The sequence below is a fragment of the Boleophthalmus pectinirostris genome, unplaced genomic scaffold, assembly GCF_026225935.1.
Source record: "Boleophthalmus pectinirostris isolate CB_2022bp ecotype Guang Dong unplaced genomic scaffold, ASM2622593v1 HiC_scaffold_16, whole genome shotgun sequence".
Lineage (NCBI taxonomy): Eukaryota > Metazoa > Chordata > Actinopteri > Gobiiformes > Gobiidae > Boleophthalmus > Boleophthalmus pectinirostris.
The window spans coordinates 15,513,210-15,534,746 of record NW_026571095.1 but is presented as its reverse complement, the minus strand read 5'-3'; the positions used below and the strand labels follow the sequence as shown (position 1 = coordinate 15,534,746).

At 39.9% G+C, this 21,537-nt stretch overlaps 2 protein-coding genes across 2 annotated transcripts; one reads left to right on the top strand and one right to left on the bottom strand.

Annotated features, from left to right (window-relative positions):
* Positions 1–2,086: 2,086 nt before the first annotated feature.
* Positions 2,087–15,821, top strand: LOC110159041 (semaphorin-6B-like). The gene is made up of 16 exons (XM_020923610.2): positions 2,087–2,207; positions 3,441–3,552; positions 4,408–4,468; positions 4,556–4,618; positions 6,116–6,214; positions 7,267–7,357; positions 7,522–7,641; positions 8,081–8,169; positions 8,901–9,118; positions 9,976–10,107; positions 10,983–11,132; positions 11,199–11,375; positions 12,197–12,337; positions 12,649–12,726; positions 13,233–13,294; positions 14,588–15,821. Exons 1-16 carry the CDS (start codon positions 2,087–2,089, stop codon positions 15,592–15,594), a joined length of 2,721 nt encoding a protein of 906 aa, XP_020779269.2. The 3' UTR covers positions 15,595–15,821.
* A 385-nt stretch (positions 15,822–16,206) lies between these two features.
* gpr35b (G-protein coupled receptor 35 b) lies at positions 16,207–19,863 on the bottom strand. The gene is made up of 2 exons (XM_020923620.2): positions 19,788–19,863; positions 16,207–19,446 (listed from the first exon to the last, which is right to left on the bottom strand). The coding sequence occupies exon 2, from the start codon at positions 19,434–19,436 to the stop codon at positions 18,585–18,587; it is 852 nt and encodes a 283-aa protein (XP_020779279.1). The 5' UTR covers positions 19,437–19,446; positions 19,788–19,863; the 3' UTR covers positions 16,207–18,584.
* Positions 19,864–21,537: the final 1,674 nt, after the last annotated feature.

Genomic DNA, 21,537 nt, shown 5'->3' with positions numbered 1-21,537 from the left:
CACACTTCAGTTTATATGCATACATCATGGGCAATGCAGGTGAATTTTCACAATACAGTGCTGTGTACCAAAATACCAGTTCTCATCACCTTAGCAACTACCACAACACCCAATACATTAAAATTACAGTGTTTTTATATTGTGAAATGACAGGCAGATAGAAAGAGGAATGAATAAAGGTGCTGGTGGCTTAATGGAGAGTGGTGGATGAAAGGGAGAGGGAGGGGGTTGGGGGAAGTGAACATGGTTTCAGGATAATAGCAACAGCATTCATACTACTCACACTCTTTGGTCAATTTGTAACCTTTCTTCTCATTTATTCCCCATTGAAGATCATATTAGTTTGTAGAGACCGAATGCCAGAGTACTCCGCCCTTATGGTTCCTCTCATCTCCTCTCTTTTGTAACACTTTTTTTTGGCTTATCCTCACATCAAAGATGAGCAAGCCACCGAGCTATCTCACAGGATTTAGGCGGAAAGCTTCAACATTTTGAACATGTGTTTCAATTGTTCTTAAGTTCATATACAGTTTGTATTGTATTACCGTTGCAAAAATAACTGAATCAAAGCCTGTTTTAATTATTTAAGTAGCATAATTGTACTTGAAGTAACGTAGTAACTGTCTGTTTTTATGTTGCTGGGTGGTACAAGAATTTCACTAGACACTATACTGTGTGCATTTGTGTATGTGACAAATAAACTACTGGTAAACTAATTTCCTCCATGAACAACAAAAAATGTTTTATTTTGCATAAAACTACTACTAGTTTAGCTCAGTACTTGTAATTCTTAAAATATTAATTGGTTAGGCCTATTCCAAACATATTGTCAATACTCATTCAGCACGGTGGTGAGTGGCTAGATCTGGGCTCGATCCCCAGGTCACCCAGGGCCTTTCTGTATGGAGTTTGCATGTTTCTCCCCGTATCTGGATGGGTTTCCTCCGGGTGCTCTGGTTTCCCCCATCAACCCAAAACATCCTACAGGTCTCCAGAACAGTTGATAGTCAAGGTCAGTTAAATACAATCAATCAATGAACCTGTCTACCACCTGACTACAGGTGGAAATTAGCACTGATGCTACAACCTGATGTACAATGCATCTTTCCTGTCAAGGTTAATGTGAAAATTGTGCGCTGTCCCTGTCTCAAATAAATAAATAATAATAATAAATAAGGGGAACTTTGATTAGAATCAGATTTTTAAAACATAAATCGCAAGTCTAATCACAATGCTTGGTCAGAAAAATCACAATTATATATTTTTTCCATAAAGCTGCAGTTGCATCATGTATTGATGTGTTAGTGCTAAAGATATAAATTTTATTTTATAATCTGACCGCAAACACTTTTCGCAGACATTTTATTTGTCCAGTAAACCAATTGTGGGCACAAAAGCTCCCTTATATGAGATGCTATTTTCCAAAATGCTGCCAAAGACATCAATTCTTTTCATTTCTCTCTTTCTATTGCCAGAAGAGATAGTGGACTACGAAATTGCATTACAAAACTGTGCTTTGGCGATTCTGCTACTAGGGCTCGGTCCATAAACAGCACATTTTGGACTCAAACATTATCTTAATGGCACTCTGCGCTATACTTTGGATATGCTTGATTGAGAGCTTTGTTAACCACTAAACACAACAATAACATTGTCCATCTGCTCCAAGTTTTTGTTCTTTCTCTTCCCTCAGTCTCTCATCTTAAGGGAACACCTCCTGCTTTTAAAATCTAATTGCCCATAATATAGCCAATCAATTGGGGGGGGGGAAACCCAAACCTCTTTGTAACCTGGTGAATGCTCGGCCTCTCTGTGTGGTAAATAGTTTTGAGACCTTTTAGTTCACACAGTTTTACAATGGAGTGACATTTTCAACAATACATCACCCTTTCACCAGTGTGTAGAGAATAGGAACTCATTGTCTCTCTTTTGAGGCGCCGATAGCCACCCTGCTGCTCTGCTGACCCTGTCACATCCACATAAAGAAACCTGTCAAATAGTCAATACATACTGTATACTATCATATTCAAATGCATATTCAAATACTACACACAGTGAATTATGACTTTCTCCTTTTGATCAGAGAATGTGTCCTGCTGCCATGGCGACCGTGACTCCTCCCCTCACGTTTCTTCTTCTGCTACTTCAAATGGCTGACGGCTCATTCCCAGAGGAACCCAGTCCGCTCAGCTACGTCCCTGTGGAGGGTATGTGTGTCCTTCTCTCTTTAAATGTGTGTTCGTGCGGAGTTGATAAATGGCTCTGTGCTAGAAGTGGAAATCAGGGGTCAAGGGTCAGAGCCCGGGTGTGGGGAGATGGGCTCAGAGCTAGAATACTAAAATAACATCTGATCAGAGTCTTCAGTGTGTGCTAGATTTTTTGAATAAGGAAATGAGAAAGTGCAAATTTTGACTGTGGATGTCTGCGAGGGAGATGCAGAGACAATTAGATGGGATGGGGTGGTGCGGATGACAAACGACAGGGCTGAGGGTGGAGATGGGAAGGGGAGGAGACAGGTAGAGATGGATAACTGCGCTCCTCCATGCCTCCCCTACAGTCAAGGACAACAAGACTGTTTCACAATCTGTCTCCTGGCGACAAGGACTCCCTGCGGTGACCAGTGTCCTCCGTCATCTCAAACTTCTTCACAGTGCACAATCTGATGCTTCCATTCATTTTTATGTTAAACTATTGTAAAGCACTGAGGTAGCTGAAATCCAGCAGAGAGTCACTGATAAACACTTTACCTTGTATTTTTAAGTCTATTGCTCATTAGTGGTAAAGGCAAATAATGATTCATTACATTAAACTGCAGTTGCAATTTCAGGTTATTTATTTCTTAGTTAAATGACCAAATGATGATGAGCTCACCACCCAAGCAACCAATACGTGCACTATGCAACACTGTGTTGATTCTTTCGTCCTTGGTGGCCCAAAATGGCAACACTTGAAGAGTAAAAGAAAAATCTAAATACTACTGCTAATAATAATAATACCAAAAAATATTTTAAGAAGGTTTTGTAGTACTTTTGCAATCATCAACATCAAAACAAATAAGTAAAAGAAATAATTGATAATATACCACTACCACTGTTAGGAGGGACTTGGATTGTGATACAAAACTTAGAAGCCACTTGAGACAAAAAATAAATAAAAAAGCAGCAACTGCTCTAGACAGCAACAATATTCAATGCACAATTGAATGAAAAAAAACAAAAACTTCCCAATTCTCAGTACCCCTCACAGATCAAATGAAACTCCTTGTTTTTCCTACGGGCCTCACTTTGGGCACTTTTCCACACTGAAACAGAGATGATAAAGCTATGTTGTAAAGTATACAGATCTAAATAGAAGCTGCCCTTTCTCTGTCCTCAGCTGACACACTTCAGGACAACACTCCTTGCTCTGATTATATTTCTCTGCTTGTTTTGATCCTTCAGTGGTGAGGAGGTACCCTGTGTTTCTGGGCAGGGCTCACCGTTCGGCTCAGAGGCAGGAGCTGCACATCCAAACCATTCTCCAAGTCAACCGCACGCTCTACATAGGAGCCAGGTAACCAACGGCAACCACCTCCAACTGTGTGTGTTACTGACGTCTTCACATTAATATTCCTTTTTTATGCCCCAGCTTCCATCTGCTGTCACTCTGTAGATGATGGTTGTCAGAGTGATGTTTCAAATGTGTTCCTAAATGTCAAGCTGTTTGTTCACACTCACTACAGAGAGAGAGATAGTTGTTAGTTTTAACATAACGAAGATGAGTGGAACATTCTAGGTATCTGGCTTTGTTAATTTACAGCTCAGTAATTACACTTGATTATTATTAGTTTGAAGGCATAGAAACATTTTAAATATACCACTTGTATATAGCTGATAGATTACTATATTTCTATATTTTTATTTTCACTTATATGTACATATGCTTTTATATAATTATGCCTTATTTGACACCAGTCTTGTTACTATTGCTACTTATTTTGAAATTATTATTACAATTTATATTTTTGCTCTTTGTTATTATAATATATTGTGATGTGTGAGCTACTGTGTCCAAATAATTGTGGCTCAATAAGCGTAAAAAAAATTTGGCTATGTACTTATGGCCTTAGTACTGGTAGTATGGTATATCAAAGCTGGACTGTACTTAAATGTAAAAAAAATTAAAAAGTTATAGTGGTAACAGCAGCAACTGTAGTGTTTGGAGCAGAGCAACAAGCAGAGAAGTTGAAAATTAACTACTATCTATTTCATATTTATCCATATTTGTGTTATTATAATTTTTCATTATTAAAAATCTATGTATGGTAGTTTACTTTGTCAAAGTTTCAGTTATCTTTCATGCCTATGTTAACTTGTTGTTTTTTGGACAAATTGGATTACCAACTCTTGTGTTGCATGTGTTGGGCAGAGATGACTTGTACAGAGTTGAGCTGGACAACATGGCTGGGGAGGAAATGTTCTACAGCAAAGTAAGGGCATTTTCATATCCAGGAAAGGCAATAAATATATAAATTATAATATCAATAATTTTTATTTATTTTTTATTTTTTTGTCAGAAGCGGACGTGGGAATCCAATAAAAATGACATTCGAGTGTGCCGTATGAAGGGCAAACATGAGGTATATTACATTAAACACGACGCTTTCAAAGTCACTCTTATGCACCAACTATATCCACACTATCACACGCTTGGACAGACACCACAGCTGTTGAAGGAAACTTATTTCCTGTGGGCTCACCTTCATATGGTATTTACACAAATTTGATCTTGTTGGTGCAAAATCAAACTGTCTAATCACAGCAACTCACAGAAATGTTTGTGAAGCTTGCTCTTACACACCTTTATTCCAGTCACCATGTTTAGACCCCAGCTGGATGTGATAAAAAATGTACAATTTGATTCTGGTAAGATTGACAGCTTATAAATATATAGGCTTGGTTGAATAAATGCCACAGTGCCAACGGCCAAATCCAATTGAGACAAAAACTGAAAAGCGAAAAAGAAGCAATGAGAAAACATTGGAGAGCAAACTGAGCCAAGAGACTGACACAGCCCTGGGGAGCAAACAGTAATTGAAATCACTTGAGGAGAGGAGCTAAATGCAGGGACATGTGTGTAGGTGGATGGAGCCAACAGGCTGAGGACACCAGGAGAGCTGAAGCTTTAAAGGAACAGATAACATCAAATGATTGAAAGGGAAAATAACATTTTAATAAAAGGACAAAATGAGTGGGAGTTTGGCTTGAGGCAGAGCAATGACAGAAAACAGTGAAAAGTCAGAAGAATCAACTGTTACCACCAATAATGTCCCTGTAAATGTAATGATTATGGATGTGATTGTGGTGCATTAGCGAGTCAAAATGACAGCTTTAAAAATTACAACGATCATTTAAACCATAGCACCAGAAGTAAATTTCCCCATTTGAAAGAAAAATGTTTTTCTCCTTCAGTGTGATTTAAAATACATTTAATGCTAATGCCTGATTAGGCCCTGTGGTATGAACGCGGGCATATTTTTGCGTGAATTATTCAGCAATACAAAAGAGCACTATTCTGCCACCGTTTGTCGAACAATCAAATGATCTGCAAATCAAAATTATGCAAAGCACTCCTCATCCTGATAAAAATTATTCTTTGGGAAAATGGGGCTTTGTCAGGTATATTTGCAAGCATTTAAAGGGAGGTTTAATATTTGCTGTGATTCTTTGGGGGAATCTTATCTATAATACTGAGGCATATCTCCAGGTTTGAGCATCTTGTCTGACAGCAGCTCTATGATCAGACTGTGCTGAAATATAGCCACAAAGGGATTACCGTGGCAACAGCTCTCATCAACTTTTACGTTCCCGGGTAGCAGCTTTAAAATTCACCTCAATCTTCACTCTGCACTTTGAAGCCAGCTATAAAGTGTGTATCCTATTGTTCCAGCATGGGGAGGGTGCTTGATAATGCCATTTCCTCTAAGGATTGTGGTTTAAAGCCATATTCCTCGGCCTGGTGGTCTAGCTATCTCCAACTGGTAGTTTACAGCTTAACAACATCCCTTTTTTATGTGCAAGTAATAATTATCTGCTTGTTTTTAATCCTTCATTTGTGGTGTTTATCATTCCTGAAGGGCGAGTGCCGCAATTTCATCAAGGTTTTGCTCAGCCAGCCAGACGGCCTGTTTGTGTGTGGAACAAATGCCTTCAATCCTCTTTGTGCAAATTACACTGTAAGTACAAACTGAAAGTAGATCTGTTATATGCATCTTATTTAAGTCAATAACGTTATGATTTATTGTTTCATTGTAAAGAAGTTATTTCTGTATTTATAAAGCAGGGGTGAGACATTTCTGTAAGAATAAATATCAAAATTTTACGATCCCCTATTATTGACATTTCCTTTCATTCACATTGTCTAACATATTACCATTCCTTTTGTTTGCGACAAGATTTATTAAATGAAATTTTCTAATGATAAAGTTAATGCAAAGCATCAGATAAAAAGAGCCCTTTATATCAGGGGTGTTAAACATATGGCCCTCCAAAACCTTTATTCTGGCCCTGGGCTGATTTTCTACAAAAAAAAAAAAAAAAAAAAATAAAATATATATATAATATATATATATATATATATATATATATATATATATATATATATATATATATATATATATATATTCTATTAAAATATTGGTAATTTTCTGCGCCACTTAGCATAGCAGCGTCTCCAGTGCCTCTGTACATGGCCTCCTCCCACCAGAGCAGGCACAAATGAAGATTTGCCTCTTTCCAAATGCTCTTAAAGGACTATCATTTTGACTGTTGACCGTCACACCCTCATCAGCAAAATGTCAAAAATTAGATAAGTGGACGCCGAGTGCACGATTTTCTGTGTTCTGATCCAGCCCCTTTGGGATCAAAGTAGGTTGGATACGTTGGACAGGATAGGTTGGACACCGCTGCTTTACATGCAGGTTTGAAACTTCCAAATCTCTGCTTCTTAAATTGTCACAATTATTATTTTTTAGTTCTTAGAATTATATTGTGGCATCAAATATCGTGGTTATAAATTAACTGTATAATCTTAACATCCCTGCACAGACAGACAAACTAAAAGCAATGTTATAGTACATGGATTTGGGCTCTTCTAGTTGAATAGTTGTTGGTTGCTGTACATATTGAGTCTCACTTTTTTTTTACTATCACTTCCATTTGTTAATGACCATCATCTTGGTAGTACTGTAATAGTTTCTGAACTTGCTTGCACTTCTTGCTGTTGCAGAGAGACACTTTGGAAATGGTGGGTGAGCCTGTGAGTGGCATGGCACGCTGCCCGTATGATCCGAGACACGCTAACGTGGCTCTATTTGCAGGTACAGACTGCCCTTGTGTTTACCTTTACCAGTGATTTATGGTGCGGCCCTTTGGTGCGGCACTTGTTTGGTTTTAATCTCCCTGACCTTGTGCTATCTCGCCATCCCTTCTTCTTAATCTTCCCTGTCTGCATGTTCGTACGTGGGTGCTTTTTCTGTCTCAGATGGAAGTCTCTTTACCGGCACCGTGACAGACTTCTTAGCCATTGATGCTGTGATCTATCGCAGCCTTGGTGACAGTCCTGCCCTACGCACCGTCAAACATGACTCCAAATGGTTCCGAGGTACTTCAAAATTAGACCTCTTTTTCTCATGGCAAAAACTCCTGATAAGGTTTAAGGCTTAAGAATAAGGCCGTAGAAGAAAGTACGAGTTGATTGCTTGATGAATTCCTAAATGGAGCACTCTTGGACAGATGATGTATTGAGGTTAGTCGGACGTCTCTCAGTCAAGCCTATCTTTCACCGTGGAAAAACAAGCCACACAGGTCAAGTCAAGAACATCAGGATGAATAAATGATAAATAATGTGTATCCTCTTGTCCATTATGATAAATTAGACAGCACATGTATATTTAATGAGACCCAGTGGACGCCAGCGGTCTATGTTGATGTCAGTGTTATTACAATGACAGCCTTGCACTTTGCTCCCAGTGCACTCCTCTGCAGTGAATGCATAAATACAAGTGTGGGAATTTTCTAATAATGATAAAATTGTCTTGCAGAGCCATACTTTGTGAGTGCCATGGAGTATGGGCCACATATTTACTTCTTCTTCAGAGAGATGGCCATGGAGTTTCATCATCTGGAAAAGGTAATTAACCAACAAATCAATCATAGTCACATAGTCATTAAATAGAAGACAGCTCTATCAAGTTGTATTTAATTATTAGAAGCTCTTCCTTAGTGGTGTCAAATGGCAAAATGTTCATAACCTAAAGATAGAAGCTGAAAGTTTTTCCCCATGATCAAAGACTATATTGTGCAAGCCCAAATCTAAACTGAAAACTAAATCTAAAATATAAAACAAACTATCAGATACTGTACGGAGTATGACCAGCATACACTTCCTCACATTACTCATCAAGAGTCATTTTAGATCACTTTACACTAACAAAAATATTGTATCAGGCACAGTTGCAGCCGGTAGCTTCTCTTTCATACAGGGAGTTCAGGGGACACAAAAAGTCTTTCAGATAAAAATAGAATGTTGTGCCAGAAAGATATTGCTACAATATCCCAGCAATTGCAGCAAATCATTTGCTGTGGTAAATCTTTAAAGAACAGGGTGCAGCTGTAAGAAGCTTTTTATATTTGTCTTATCTTAGTAATAGGGCCTTCTTATATGATACTTTAAGTCAGTAGAACATTAGGCTTTTATCACAAGATCCCAGCAGTACAATTGAAAGCAGCCCGCAGTATGTGTCTTGAATTATGAATAGATTTAGTATATAACTCAAATTTCTTTCATGATAGTCTTATTCCTAACTTCCTTTCAGGAAAGGCTAGTTCAATCTTGCCCCCTCTCTCTCTCTATGCTTGTAGGTGATGGTGTCCCGCGTGGCCCGTGTATGTAAGTCTGACCTAGGAGGCTCTCAGCGCGTCCTAGAGAAACAGTGGACCACGTTCCTGAAGGCTCGGCTTAACTGCTCTGTGCCCGGAGACTCACACTTCTACTTCAACCTGCTGCACGCTACCAGCAGCATCATTCACATGCAGGGCCGAGATGTGATCCTGGGCCTATTCTCCACACCTCCCAACAGGTACAAAGAGCTACAACATGAGGTAGAAGGGGGAGAAGAGCCAGAGCACTAATACTTAAGAATAATATTACTCAAGAACAAGTAAATCGCCACAGTATGTGTATATGTTTTATATCTTTTGTCTTTAGTGCCCAATTTTTTTTTTTAAAGTGACGATCGTTTCACATGTAAAATAAGATAAACTTTATTGTCCCACCAGGGGAAATTTGTCTGGGGCACAATGTGCTAGGTGCATTAAATATACAAATATATTACAGATGACACAATAAAACCAGAAATTAAATGCAGTGCTGTCACAGTGAGTGCAGTTCATAAAATACATGAATTCATAGCACAAAAACAACAACAACAAAAAAACAAAACAAAAAACAGTACAGTACAGTAAAGTACCATGCGTACTGGTGGCCTAGATGTTGGTCTACATGTGAGGGTGGAGCCAGCAGATGGAGTGTATTATTGGGAGTGTTGATTTGAAGGGGCTGGATAGTGAATGGTTGGGTGGGCAAGGGATCCACAGCTGCAGGCCTCCCCTCGCCACCTAGAGAAAGGGAGGGTTGAGGGGGAGAGCTAGGGTAGTGGATCCACAGCTGAGGTCCTCCCTAGTACCCTTAGGAAGTGAAGCGACCAGGGACCGGACTGGGTTTGTTGTGTGTCCATGGACACACACAATTGGTGGACCCCTTATTAGAAAAGTTACACAGTGCACCTTTAATATTAATAAGTAAAATGTATGGTATCTATTTTTAAAAGTATTATGTAGTGAAAAAGTAAATGTAAGTGGTTACCACCCCCTTCTGGTAATACAATAATGAAAAAGTATAATTCCTCTGATATTTCTTCCCTCTCTGTGCCCATAGCATCCCTGGCTCCGCTGTGTGTGTGTTCGACATGCAGCAGCTGGCACATGTCTTTGAGGGACGCTTTAAGGAGCAGAAATCCCCTGAGTCAATTTGGACTCCTGTACCAGATGAGGCCGTGCCTAAACCCAGGTATTCATACGCAAAGAGTGTGTAAGCAGCTTTGGCAACATTCTGCATTGGTCTGTGGAGTGTCTGTCTCATCTAGAGTCTATTTATTCCCATCATTGAAAATCCTCCATCGTCACTTACACCACACACTGAAAAGTTCAAATTCATATTTAACTTGAAATTTGATTTATGTTGTTAACTTTATATATTATTTTTATATATACTTTTATTTTATACATATTTTTTTACTTACTTTATATATATATTGATTTTACAACTAAATTGTATTTCAACCTGGGAAGACAGACAGACACAATGAGAAAGTAGTAGTAGTTTTATTGAATGAGTTAAGTTTGGTGCTCAGACCCCAGCAAAAGACATTGTGATGAAGGGCCTGGCTGATTAGATGACGTTTAGGAGAGGTCTTCCTCCTGAAGCCGAGGAAAATGAAGGAGATGATGAGAGGATCAGAAGCCGAGGGGGTGCTAGAGAGGAGGTGAGGCATGGCACAATTGGTTTAAATAGGGTAGAGGAGTATTTGGAATGAGATGATGAAGGCTGAGGAGCAGGTAAACCCTGGAGAAGCGGTGAGGTAGACGTGAGCGAAGTTAGGTCTTCCAGGCTAAATTTGGCAAGTATTGACATGCCTAATGATTTTTTTTTTCTTGCAATGAGAAATAAGTATGCTGGCATGTGTCAGAAATACCTTGAAACTAAGTAACTAACCAAAACAAAACAAAAAAATGTATAGGCTTGTCCCTAAGCCTTTAACTCATGCACACTGTATATTCCCTTTGCAGTGCATTTTCTACACTGACACTGTACAACAGATACTACCATTTTGGGAGTATATTTTATAACCTACTGTGCTGACTTAGCTGTTTTTTGACTTTCAGACCAGGAGGATGTGCAGTGCAGGGATCAAGATTCAGCACCTCCACAACACTGCCGGATGAGGTGCTAAACTTTGTGAAGACACACCCTCTGATGGATGAAACTGTTCCACTTCTCGGACACAGGCCATGGGTGGTCAAGACAATGGGGAGGTAAGTAGCATACATCCATTTCAATATGATGTTACAAGTTGGACTAAATTATGCGTCTGTGACCAGGTACCAGCTGACAGCAATGGTTGTGGACACAGAAGCAGGTCCACACAAGAACAGAACTGTGCTATTTTTGGGCTCAACCCGAGGAACCATCTTGAAGTTTTTAATGATTCCCAATGGAGATTTAGTCTCCCACAACAGCGTGTTTCTGGAGGAGGTAGAGGGATTCAACCCTGACAAGTGAGTACTGTAAATTATGGTTAATAGATAGTCCAATGAGATTCATTTGGTTTTCCGATATTCTATGTTATTAGGTTCTTTTTTTCAGACCCAGAGTGTTATTTAATACCTGACAGTTTCGACTGCTCACTAGCGTCTTCCTCAGAGTGGTCACGTGATGTTGCTGTGACGTGTATGGTCAGCTGATTTAAACAGGTTTTGGCACTGCCTTCCTACTGGTGGAGGCAGGACGACAGCGCCATCTGCAGTCCGACTTCCTCAGGACAGTATCCCAGGTGTGTGAGAGTAAAAAAGCCCCCTCGTCCCGGTTTACAGGTAGGAAGGCAGCGCCAAAACCTGTTTAAATCAGCTGACCAGACACGTCACAGCAACATCACGTGACCACTCTGAGGAAGACGCTAGTGAGCAGTCGAAACTGTCAGGTATGAAATAACACTCTGGGTCTGAAAAAAAGAACCTAATAACATATGGTTAATAGAGATTTTATTTTTATGTTATTATAGTGTTATATTTGATCTATTTATTTAACACTCTACATTCAAAGGAAAATATTAAATGCCACTAATATGCAGTCTAGTATTTATAGAAGATGTCTACCAACAACTTTAAAATACACATGCATACTGGAAAATTAAAAAAATAAAATGAAGGTTTTATTATCATTCTATTGAGGTGGTAACTGGAGATATCTTTTAGTATTTCACAGGCTTGAGGATTTGGGACTCTCAGTTACTTTAATATAGGGGTGTATTTTAGGGTCTTTTTCACCTACTGTTGACCCTGCTGTCTGTTTTTTATACTATTGTTATAACTGTGTACAGGTGTGGGGAGGACTCTCCTCAGGCTCGACAGCTCCTGTCTCTGACTCTAGACAGAACCAGCCACACTCTGCTGTTGGCCTTTCCCTCGTGTCTGGTCCGAGTGCCCACGTCTCGCTGCCATCTTCACTCACGCTGCATGAGGTTTGTACACTTTTCTTTACTGCAACTACACATCAGGCCAGGCAGCAGTAAATAATCCAAGTCAAGATCTGTAGTTTGTTTTTTAGATTTGTTGGTAAGGGTGTAACTATTTTTCTTGTATGGTGTACTGTTGTTTTATATCTTACTTGTCGGGACTATAGCCTGCAGCACAAGGGAATAATTTGTGTTGTAGAAAGTACAGTAGGCAGATATTTTCTCATTCATTTAGTGTTAGTATGAAAATGAGGCCAACATTCTGTACATTCCTTAGCCTTTATTTCAATTATACATCATATATTTTTTATGTGCAGAAGTTGCCTGGCCTCAAGGGATCCATATTGTGGCTGGACCAGAGGCAGCACCTGCTCCTTTCTAAGACCAGGCACAAGGTAAGATATAGTCTAACTCACAAAGACACAGACATTTATACACTTGGTTTACAAAGAACTAATACAGATGCCAACATTTCCTTTGCTATAAACAAAATGAAACATAAATGTAATTTATAAAAGGATTGCACGTGGAGTGAAAATGCAGAGGATAATTCACAAGACCACAGATTATAATCAAAACGAATCAATAAAGCTCTATATACTACTGGGAAATACAGAAGGTCTGGTGCCACATCATATGTTGTATTATAAAATATATTGATGTCAAGTGTCACCCCTTAGGTGTACAAGCCTAACCCCTGACCTAAGGCACTGGTTAGGGGCAAAAAAAACAAAAAAACAATTATGCAGATCAATATTTTCTTACATTCATTCTATGTTAATATTATTGATAGTATTGCATAGAATGTTTCTTTGCCCCAAAAGTTATATATTTTTTTGTTTTGTATAATTTGGGTTTAAGTGTTATTTTTGGTCCTTGATGCATGCCTTTGTGACTGCAGGCTCCCATTTCAACAAGACGTGGAGTATGGGAACACCACCTCCCATCTGGGAGACTGTGATGGTATGTTGCAGCACTATGACATGGACTTCAGGCTGGGCTGTGGACTGAGGGTAGTCTCCACCTAGTGGTTACATAGATAACTACACCTGTCTGCTGAACATTTTGTTCTCTAAATGAGCCCCTCTTGCTCCAGAGCAGGGGCGTGTACGTGGCAACTTCTGCAATTAGACAAGTTTTAATTACACAGAAGACTTCTAAATCTTGAATAGCAAGTCACTTAGCTGCCATATAAAGAAATCGGTGTCACTGTGGCAGATGAGAATCAATTTGGGCTTTGGGTCCTACAGGTCATTTTATCCACAGTAAGAGATGGCTTAATTAGAGAGGATGTGAAAGAGATGTGACAACTTGCACAGGCATTAAAATGATGGTGATGATGAAAGGTAACATCCTCCCACTGAAGTCTTTGTTCTATCAAAACAAAAGAACAGTCTGTGAGGGGAATGGCCAAGGTTAGCTTTAAAAAGAATGTAATTTCTGTTAAGAGGCTCCATTGTCACCGTAACATTAAGAGAGGACCACTGGGGTAGGTCAGCTTCAAAGACATCAGTCCTGTGAGATTAATACCTGAGAAACACATTGAAACACACTGTGAACCTTCCTCACACTATCTTTTCCAATGACATATGGGCTGCTCGCGTTTATCCTGATTATAAAAGTGATAGGCTTGTAGTGGAAGTGTGGCTCTGCGCTGCTGTGTCTGCAGATGGGAGTGATTAAAGTCTTGCTGGAAACACTGAGGTAATGGTTCCCTGTGTGAGAGAGGAGAGAGAGACACACACTCAGTGACCGGCTGCAGGCTGGAAAGAGTGAGGAGTCAGCTGCTGTGGTCGGAGGGAGCTGATGACAGTTACAGGCCTGTAGAAAGCAGAGCCAGTGGAGCCTCAAGGCAAGACTGGAGAGACCCTCTTATAAAGACTCATCCCACAAAATAGACTCTTAATGCACCACATTATGACCAACATTTAAGAGTGTTATTGTAGATATTGATTTTTTTAAACTACCTTTGTCTTGTGGGGGTAAATCACTAAGTAGATGCCGCTACGAAGCACTAAGTAGATGCCGCTACCTAAGTATTAATGATGTTTAAGGGCACCCTGTGGACAGAAACCTAGAGTGGATGAACACAGCAATTCCATTTTGTTCAGTTTTATTCAACTGTCTGTATGTACAAGTTCAAGTGTCTGTTTAATTGGTAGCAACTTTTGTCTTTTTAAATCCTGACCCTGTATTGTCATTTTTAAGTTTTGTGTTACAACTGGTATGAACTAAGCTAGTCTATCCATTCCACAGGTATCTTGCAGCAGAGTTTGCTGATTGAACCAGAGAGCCTGGTCTCCCTGAACCTCTTGGTGGCATCTGCAGTGTCAGCGTTCACCATCGGGGCAGCCCTCTCTGGCCTGGCAGTCTGCTGGATCATGGCTCACAAACCATCCAACCGAAGACATCATACCGGGTCTCAGTCCAGTTTACAGCGGCGCGACAGAGGCTTGATAAACAGTGCTATGGGTGGCTCAGTTCTGAGTGTCACGCGCCAAGCTGGAGGTGAACGCCAGTGCTCTCAGGGCGGAGAGACCCTCTTCGTCATGCCCAATGGGTGGGTCAAATCTGGGGAGCTCGACCCAGGATTCCTGCCCACACCAGAACACACTCCCCAACAGAAGCGACGTGGACTTCGACTGTCCGACTCCAACTCTGGAGGCTGGGACACAAGCCAGACATACCTGGGAGGGGGCTCGGTGGGCTTAGGCTCGCCCTGTCGTATGCCCCCTTCTGTGTACCTGACCACCAGACTGTTCCCACAGGGTGGTGTGGGGCGCCACAGCAGCGAGGGCAGAGGGAACGACACTCCACGCCAGCACTATGTCTGCCTTAGTAAGCAGGAGAAGTCACTGAAAGGGACACCCAAAGCCCCCCTCAGGAAGTCTGCAGGTGAATATGTATATCCTATGACACCACAGGACTCCCCTGAGCGCCGCAGAGTGGTATCAGCACCCAGTGCGCCCAGTGCCCCAACTGCCCCCAGTGCACCCAGCCCAATGGAGTATAGCGAGCCTCTGCCTGTTCGCTGGCCACAGGAGGGATATATCTTGAGCAGTCACGGCATGGTTCCTGTTCCTCTACCACCCCCCACAATGCCAGCCCCCAGCAGCCAGGCCTATGTGTCCCAGCAGCATACTCCTGCCCTGAGCAGAGCGCTCATACGGGGGGCGCTAGAGCGGGGCGAGCTGACCGACTTTATGGACTTGAGCCATTTGATGAAGAAGAGCTGTAATGACAGGACTCAGAATGGACAGTGACTTAAGAGGGACCAGTGCAGTGTCTCTGACCCCCTCCTTTTGTTTATGTCATTGCCATTCAGCCCCTGGCCTCTTGTATCGCTCCGTGACTGTGACTGGCTCTCAGCTCTGCCACTCATATCCAGGCTCACACTAATTGGTCAGATGGGCTGAGGTTGTTGCTGTGTCTGCATTGCAGAGCTGCTACTCTCCCTGGCTCCAGCAGCACAGGAGAGGAGAGAGGGGTGACGAAGAGGGAGGGGAGGATATAAAGATGTGGATAGACAGTCAAGTCCTCAGTCTCTGTACATAAAGTATGCCTGCAGAGGCACTTCTAAGAGGCTTCTCTCCTTGTGGATAACATTAACAACAGTATCACCCATCTGTTCTCCAGTATTGCCCCTTTGGCATGGTCTCCAAGTAGGTACTTGAAGTCAAATGAGTAATTCTGAAAAACATCTAATTAAGTTGAATTATGTCAAACTCCTGTGACCTGTTACCTAGCATATGGTCTTTTTCAAACAGAGCCTTTTTCAAACACTTTATACACATTTGTACACAGGTATGTACTATGGAGGGGTAGACATATAACTGCCTCTAACCTGCCTCCTGGGATGTGAGGCTGTAACTCAGAGCTGACTGCAGCTCTGAAATGTCAGCAGATTTTCTGCTGCTGTACATCTGAAACGTCCATCTCTGTTTTTGTGTGCCTCAGTCACTCTCTCCCTTCCACTCCATGTACTCTTAAAGACTTGTAATTCCACATGGACATGTACACAGAGAAGTGGAACAAAAGGATATTTACTGCAATGCACTATGAACACTTTGTCATATGCTGCAGAGGGGCTATAAGTGTATACATTTATTCATAAACTGTTAAAATGTGTGCAACATGGTCTCATTTATTCCACTGTAAGGCACTGTGGGTCAAGGTCTCACAGATAAGAAAGGAATGGTGTCAGAGGATGAAGCCAACACAAAGCTAATAAAGGTAATGCAAGTGTACCCAGCAGAGAAATGGGACTATATATTGAGCTCATCAAAGTGTCCAGCGCTGTATGAAATGCTGCATGTTTAGATCAACACAACAGTCTGAGGAGATGGGAGTCATAAACAGAGACTGGACCAAGCAGCCACATTAGGCAATGAATAAGGAGCAGCAACACTAGCTTCATATTAACAGTGAGCAATATATAGTTTTCTGTATATACACTTTACATTAGATAAACTGATAATGTAAGCCTAGAGCAAGCATACATTCATATCAGGCATTAACTTGCAAACAAATACCACATTATTTTGTCAATGTCAAATTATTTATTTTGCTTATAAGCACTAACAAGCATTGATAATTAATTACTCTCTTATGTGTGCCAAAATCATTTACAATTGGTGACTGTTGACTGATTCCTCAAGAAGTTAAGTGCCATAAACCATTTGAATTGTGGTCTGACTGCAATTCCCATATCACCACTTGCAGTATTAGTGATTATATATGCCTTTGGGCTGTTTCTGTTATTTCCTGATGCCAGCTTGTACTGTTAAGTCTCATCTCAGCTCCCATTGTCCTTATGCCAATGACACTGAATGCCATTTTTGAGGGTTTGCTCATTAATTACTTTGATGCATTATAGACTGTAAATGTAATTGTATTTACTGCTAACTTGAAATATTTCTTTTAAAGTTTGTATTGATTTTGATTTACAAGTGTGTGTTTTTGAGCAAACCTTCAAACTGATTGTAATGCTGTGAGGGAACACTGTGTATCATAATGTCTTATACATCAACTTTTCCACTCCAGTGATTGTACTGCCATACTGGGGGATCTTGAAAGTAATTTTTCAGCATCTCAATTGAATGAATGTAACTATTACTTTTGTCATTTTACTGTGCAGTAATAAGCAAAAGCACAAAACCATTTTTTTTCTTTTTACATTGGAATGAGGCTGTTGTGTTTGATGTGTAAATAGTGTAAATAGGAGATATGTCATTGTTGGGTTTTCAGGGCTCACTGTTGCTCTCCTCAGAAGGGACTCTAGTCCTGATGTGCATTTTTATTTGGCTGTGAATAAGATGTATGTAAACTATTTACGGGCTGGCTGCTGAGCTCAGCTATTCCCTGTTCTTAGTGTAGAGATCTCAGACAGAACTGAGTCTTCTCATTTCAGTGATGCCTGCCGAATTTCCCTTTTTTCTGTCATTCACAGTTGCTAAGATACTGCTGTTATAATAATCATAAATCTTTGGAGTATTGCTATTAAATGGCATTATATAATTGACTGCTGATGTTGTCATGCCTGTTGCTAAAAAAGAAGGCGTATCCTATACACATGAATACACACAATGTGCACATACACACACTCAATGTCTCTGAAGCTTCAAACCAATCACAAGTGCAAATCATTGAGGCAATACGTTATGTTTAATTGGATGCTCAGTGAACAGCTAGTGACTAGCAGAGGGGAATTTGCACATTTTATGTTATCTTACTGTAAGAAACCAAAAAGATTATGATAGTATTTCTATTTTCTCAGCCTTTACTTAAGGCATTACCGCAGTATAAGCATAAATCTACATGGTCGCCACTAGAGGGAGATGCACACTGGCTCTGCTCCATTTGGCCTCAGATTGATCAGATCACCCACAGGGGTCTGCGCATTGACTGGCCACTGAATGCCTGTCTGAGACCGGGCGAGACCACTCTTTGAACGGGAGTTAAAAATGAGTATGGCCTTTTGCTGTCTGCTTTGAACATCTCACAGAGAGCAGTAAGGTCAAATAAAGGTTAGACTCTTGGCCACAGTACTTCTAAAAACAAATTATGACAGATGTAGTAAAAAAAAAAAAAACATCAATACATTAAATTTCATTTCACATTTTCCTCACCAAACATACATAGGGGCCACATTGTGAGAAACAATATTTTATAATTTGAACAACAAGAACAATTAAACTACTGAACACTATGAATATCTCTATTAAGGAATCTACAAATAATAATTAGATAAAAATCACTGCTTAGAATAAAAATGTTTGAGAAGAAAGTAATAGCTGATGGAATCAAAGCAGCAGTTGGTTGAAGCAATCCACTCAGAAACCATTAAGTATTGGTGTGCGAGTACGGACTTGCACTGCCAGTCTTCAGGCACCTCATTCAGGTAGTTCACTATGTAGCCCACATTTATTGGAGTAAAACACAACACAAAGATAACCAGATTAGCTGTCACTATTCCTATAATGCCTTTCCTCTCCTGTGTTTCATCATTAAGTTTGAGCAAAGTGTAGATAATCTGACTTGAACAAAACACTATTATAAACAATGGAAGAAGGAAGCCTGCAAGAAGCAGCAGGAGCATAAAGCCAAGATGGAGAGGTTCATCCTTGCGTCTTTCATAACAAGTCCAGAGTTTGTCAGGCATGTTTTCCTCTCTGAACACAACACATACAGTTATCAGTAACCCCCAGATGATCAAGCACACAGCGCCTGCTGTCTCCTTCTTCCTCCTCCAGACTCTAGCATGGATTGGGAACCTCACGGCCAGGTACCTGTGCACACTGATGGCAGTTATGGTCAGGATGCTGGCGTACATGTTGAGGAAATGCAAGTTGAAAAGAAACGTGCACAGGAGGTTCTTGGGTATGCATCTAAAGGCATCATAGATCCTGAAGGGAAGGAAGACGATGAGGATGGAGTCGGCTAAGGCCAGATTGAACATGTAGATGTGGGTGTCTGTCCATGAGCCCAGCTTGGAGAAAGCGCAAAAAGCAGCGATGTGCAGTAGGATCCCCGGGAAGAAAAGGAAGGCAAAGCCCATGCCTTGCAGAGTGTCCACTCTGCACTCAGAGGTGGTATTCATGCACATGTTGGACCGTCTGCTCAAAGTGACAATGTGTTAATGGCACAACATTAAGCAGAGTGGATGACAGCATTGTATTTCTCTTTTTATTTTATTTTATTTTTTTATATTGATGCATTTACACACTCATAGAGAAATGTTTGTTTCACATTGCAACAGAACACTTAAACACTTAAAAATCACACTTCTAATCTTAATCCAAACCATGACCATTATAGAGTAATATTTGTTCATTTCAATGGATGGTACACTGAAAGGGTCCGTCTTAGCCTGGATATATAGAAATACATACTACATGATAATAATTGGCTAATAAAACAAATATATAACATATATTTTTAGTAAACGTTGTCTTACCATCAAAGTTGCTGCTATCCAGATACAAAGATTATGGTTCCCCCCAGATACGGCAGCATATACTTCCTGTCATAAAGTGGTTAGCGTGCTATGTGTCAGTGGTGTATCGGTTGAGTTTGTTTCTTTGACGTAAAGCAGATTCAGTTCCCAGAAGTCCAAAAGTTCTGTGATCGTTTACTAATTCTTTTATTTTTCTGTGTGGTCCATAAATATGTGGAGTGAAAAATATTGATAGAGCTCAATTTGCCCAAACTTCATGACTGATCTTTTTAATGCATTTGCTATTTTTGCTTCTGCAGAATTCTGGAGGAAATAGCACAGTTCCAATTGCCTCAAAGACGAAAGCTCAGGACTGAAAAGAGCAAAGCTTAAGGGAAAAACAAAATAAATGTATTTCATGCAGCCTACTTGTAATCTGTATCTGATGGAAACAAAAACATAGTATTAAGAAACCTGTTGTTTTATTTGCTAAAATAATTTTTTTTCAGAGTTGTCCAATTTAGCATATCTTTTGTATTTACGTAAAACATTTTTTCATGAAAACACGTCAAAGCACGCTGCATGAAAGCATTTTCCGTGTGTTGTATAAGCGGCTTTGTCTTACTGTTCTTTCAATAACTGCATGTTGTTTGTCCAGTTGTGATTCATTTGTTTATGTCAGAGGCAAAGTGAGTCACAACACAGATCCCGAAATCATGACAATTCAAAACTAATTGTCTATTTGTCTATCTATTTTTAAGTGTCAGTAGGGTGTTTAGTAATGTTTTTTTCAAACAAATTTGTGATAAATTACATAGTAAAAACACAGTAACAACATTTATATAAGATTTCAGAACAGGAAGAACATAACTAAATTAGAAAGGCTGTGGTTTTACAGCGAAAATACACCAGAGAGCGTATTATTCTGTGTAGAGCAAAAATGTCAAATGACTTGTCAACTTCCTGACTGCAGTCTGAAATGAGGAGTATTAAAACATGTAATAATAGGAAACACAATGATAACAATATTATGATCAACAATGTTTTTTACACATTAGTGGACTATGGACTATAGCTAGTAACTAATGTAGAATGGATATATGTGTTCTATTTTCAGGGGTATTTACAGTGAATAACCAGCCTCTATCTCCATCAAATCCACTGCACCTAATATTCATGTCTCTCTTCACAACATCCATAAAACTTGCTGGTCTTCCTCTGAACCTCCTACCTAGCAACTCTGAGTTCAACAACTTTTTGTACAGACCATCTCCATCAGGTCTCGCTGGGTTTATTTACAAAAAAATCCAGTTCCTCTGCAGCATTTTATCATTCTTATAATCCCTCCATTCTTGTTAGACCAAAAGACAACTAGGCAATTAACACTTATATCATGATAATTATGAAAGTTGCTGACAGTTTAAAAATGTTATGGATATGAACTATGATAGTGTTGTACTTTGTTAATGAAAGTGAAAACAATAATGATCTAGAAGAAAACATCATGGACAAGTATCTGTTTTTCTGCACATTCTGATAATTTATGGTGATTATCTTTGTTGGCGATTATCATGATTATATAAAATATTGCATGAATGATTACTGTCCTCCATTTTTATCACGATAAATTATATTATTGTTTATTGTCCCATCCCTAAAGACAACCTTAGTGTATTCATTACTACCAGACAAAAACCCTTGGTAGAAAATAATCATTAAAGAACCAAACCAGACCAAACTGCAAGTAATTTACAACATACACTCCAATAAG

Excerpts from the sequence above, each read along its gene's own strand:
- gpr35b (XM_020923620.2), bottom strand. The coding sequence starts at position 19,436 with ATGTGCATGAATACCACCTCTGAGTGCAGAGTGGACACTCTGCAAGGC.
- LOC110159041 (XM_020923610.2), top strand. The coding sequence starts at position 2,087 with ATGTGTCCTGCTGCCATGGCGACCGTGACTCCTCCCCTCACGTTTCTT. Across the intron at positions 11,133-11,198 it reads GTGGTCAAGACAATGGGGAG|GTACCAGCTGACAGCAATGG; the intron begins GTAAGTAGCATA and ends GTCTGTGACCAG. Across the intron at positions 11,376-12,196 it reads GAGGGATTCAACCCTGACAA|GTGTGGGGAGGACTCTCCTC; the intron begins GTGAGTACTGTA and ends AACTGTGTACAG.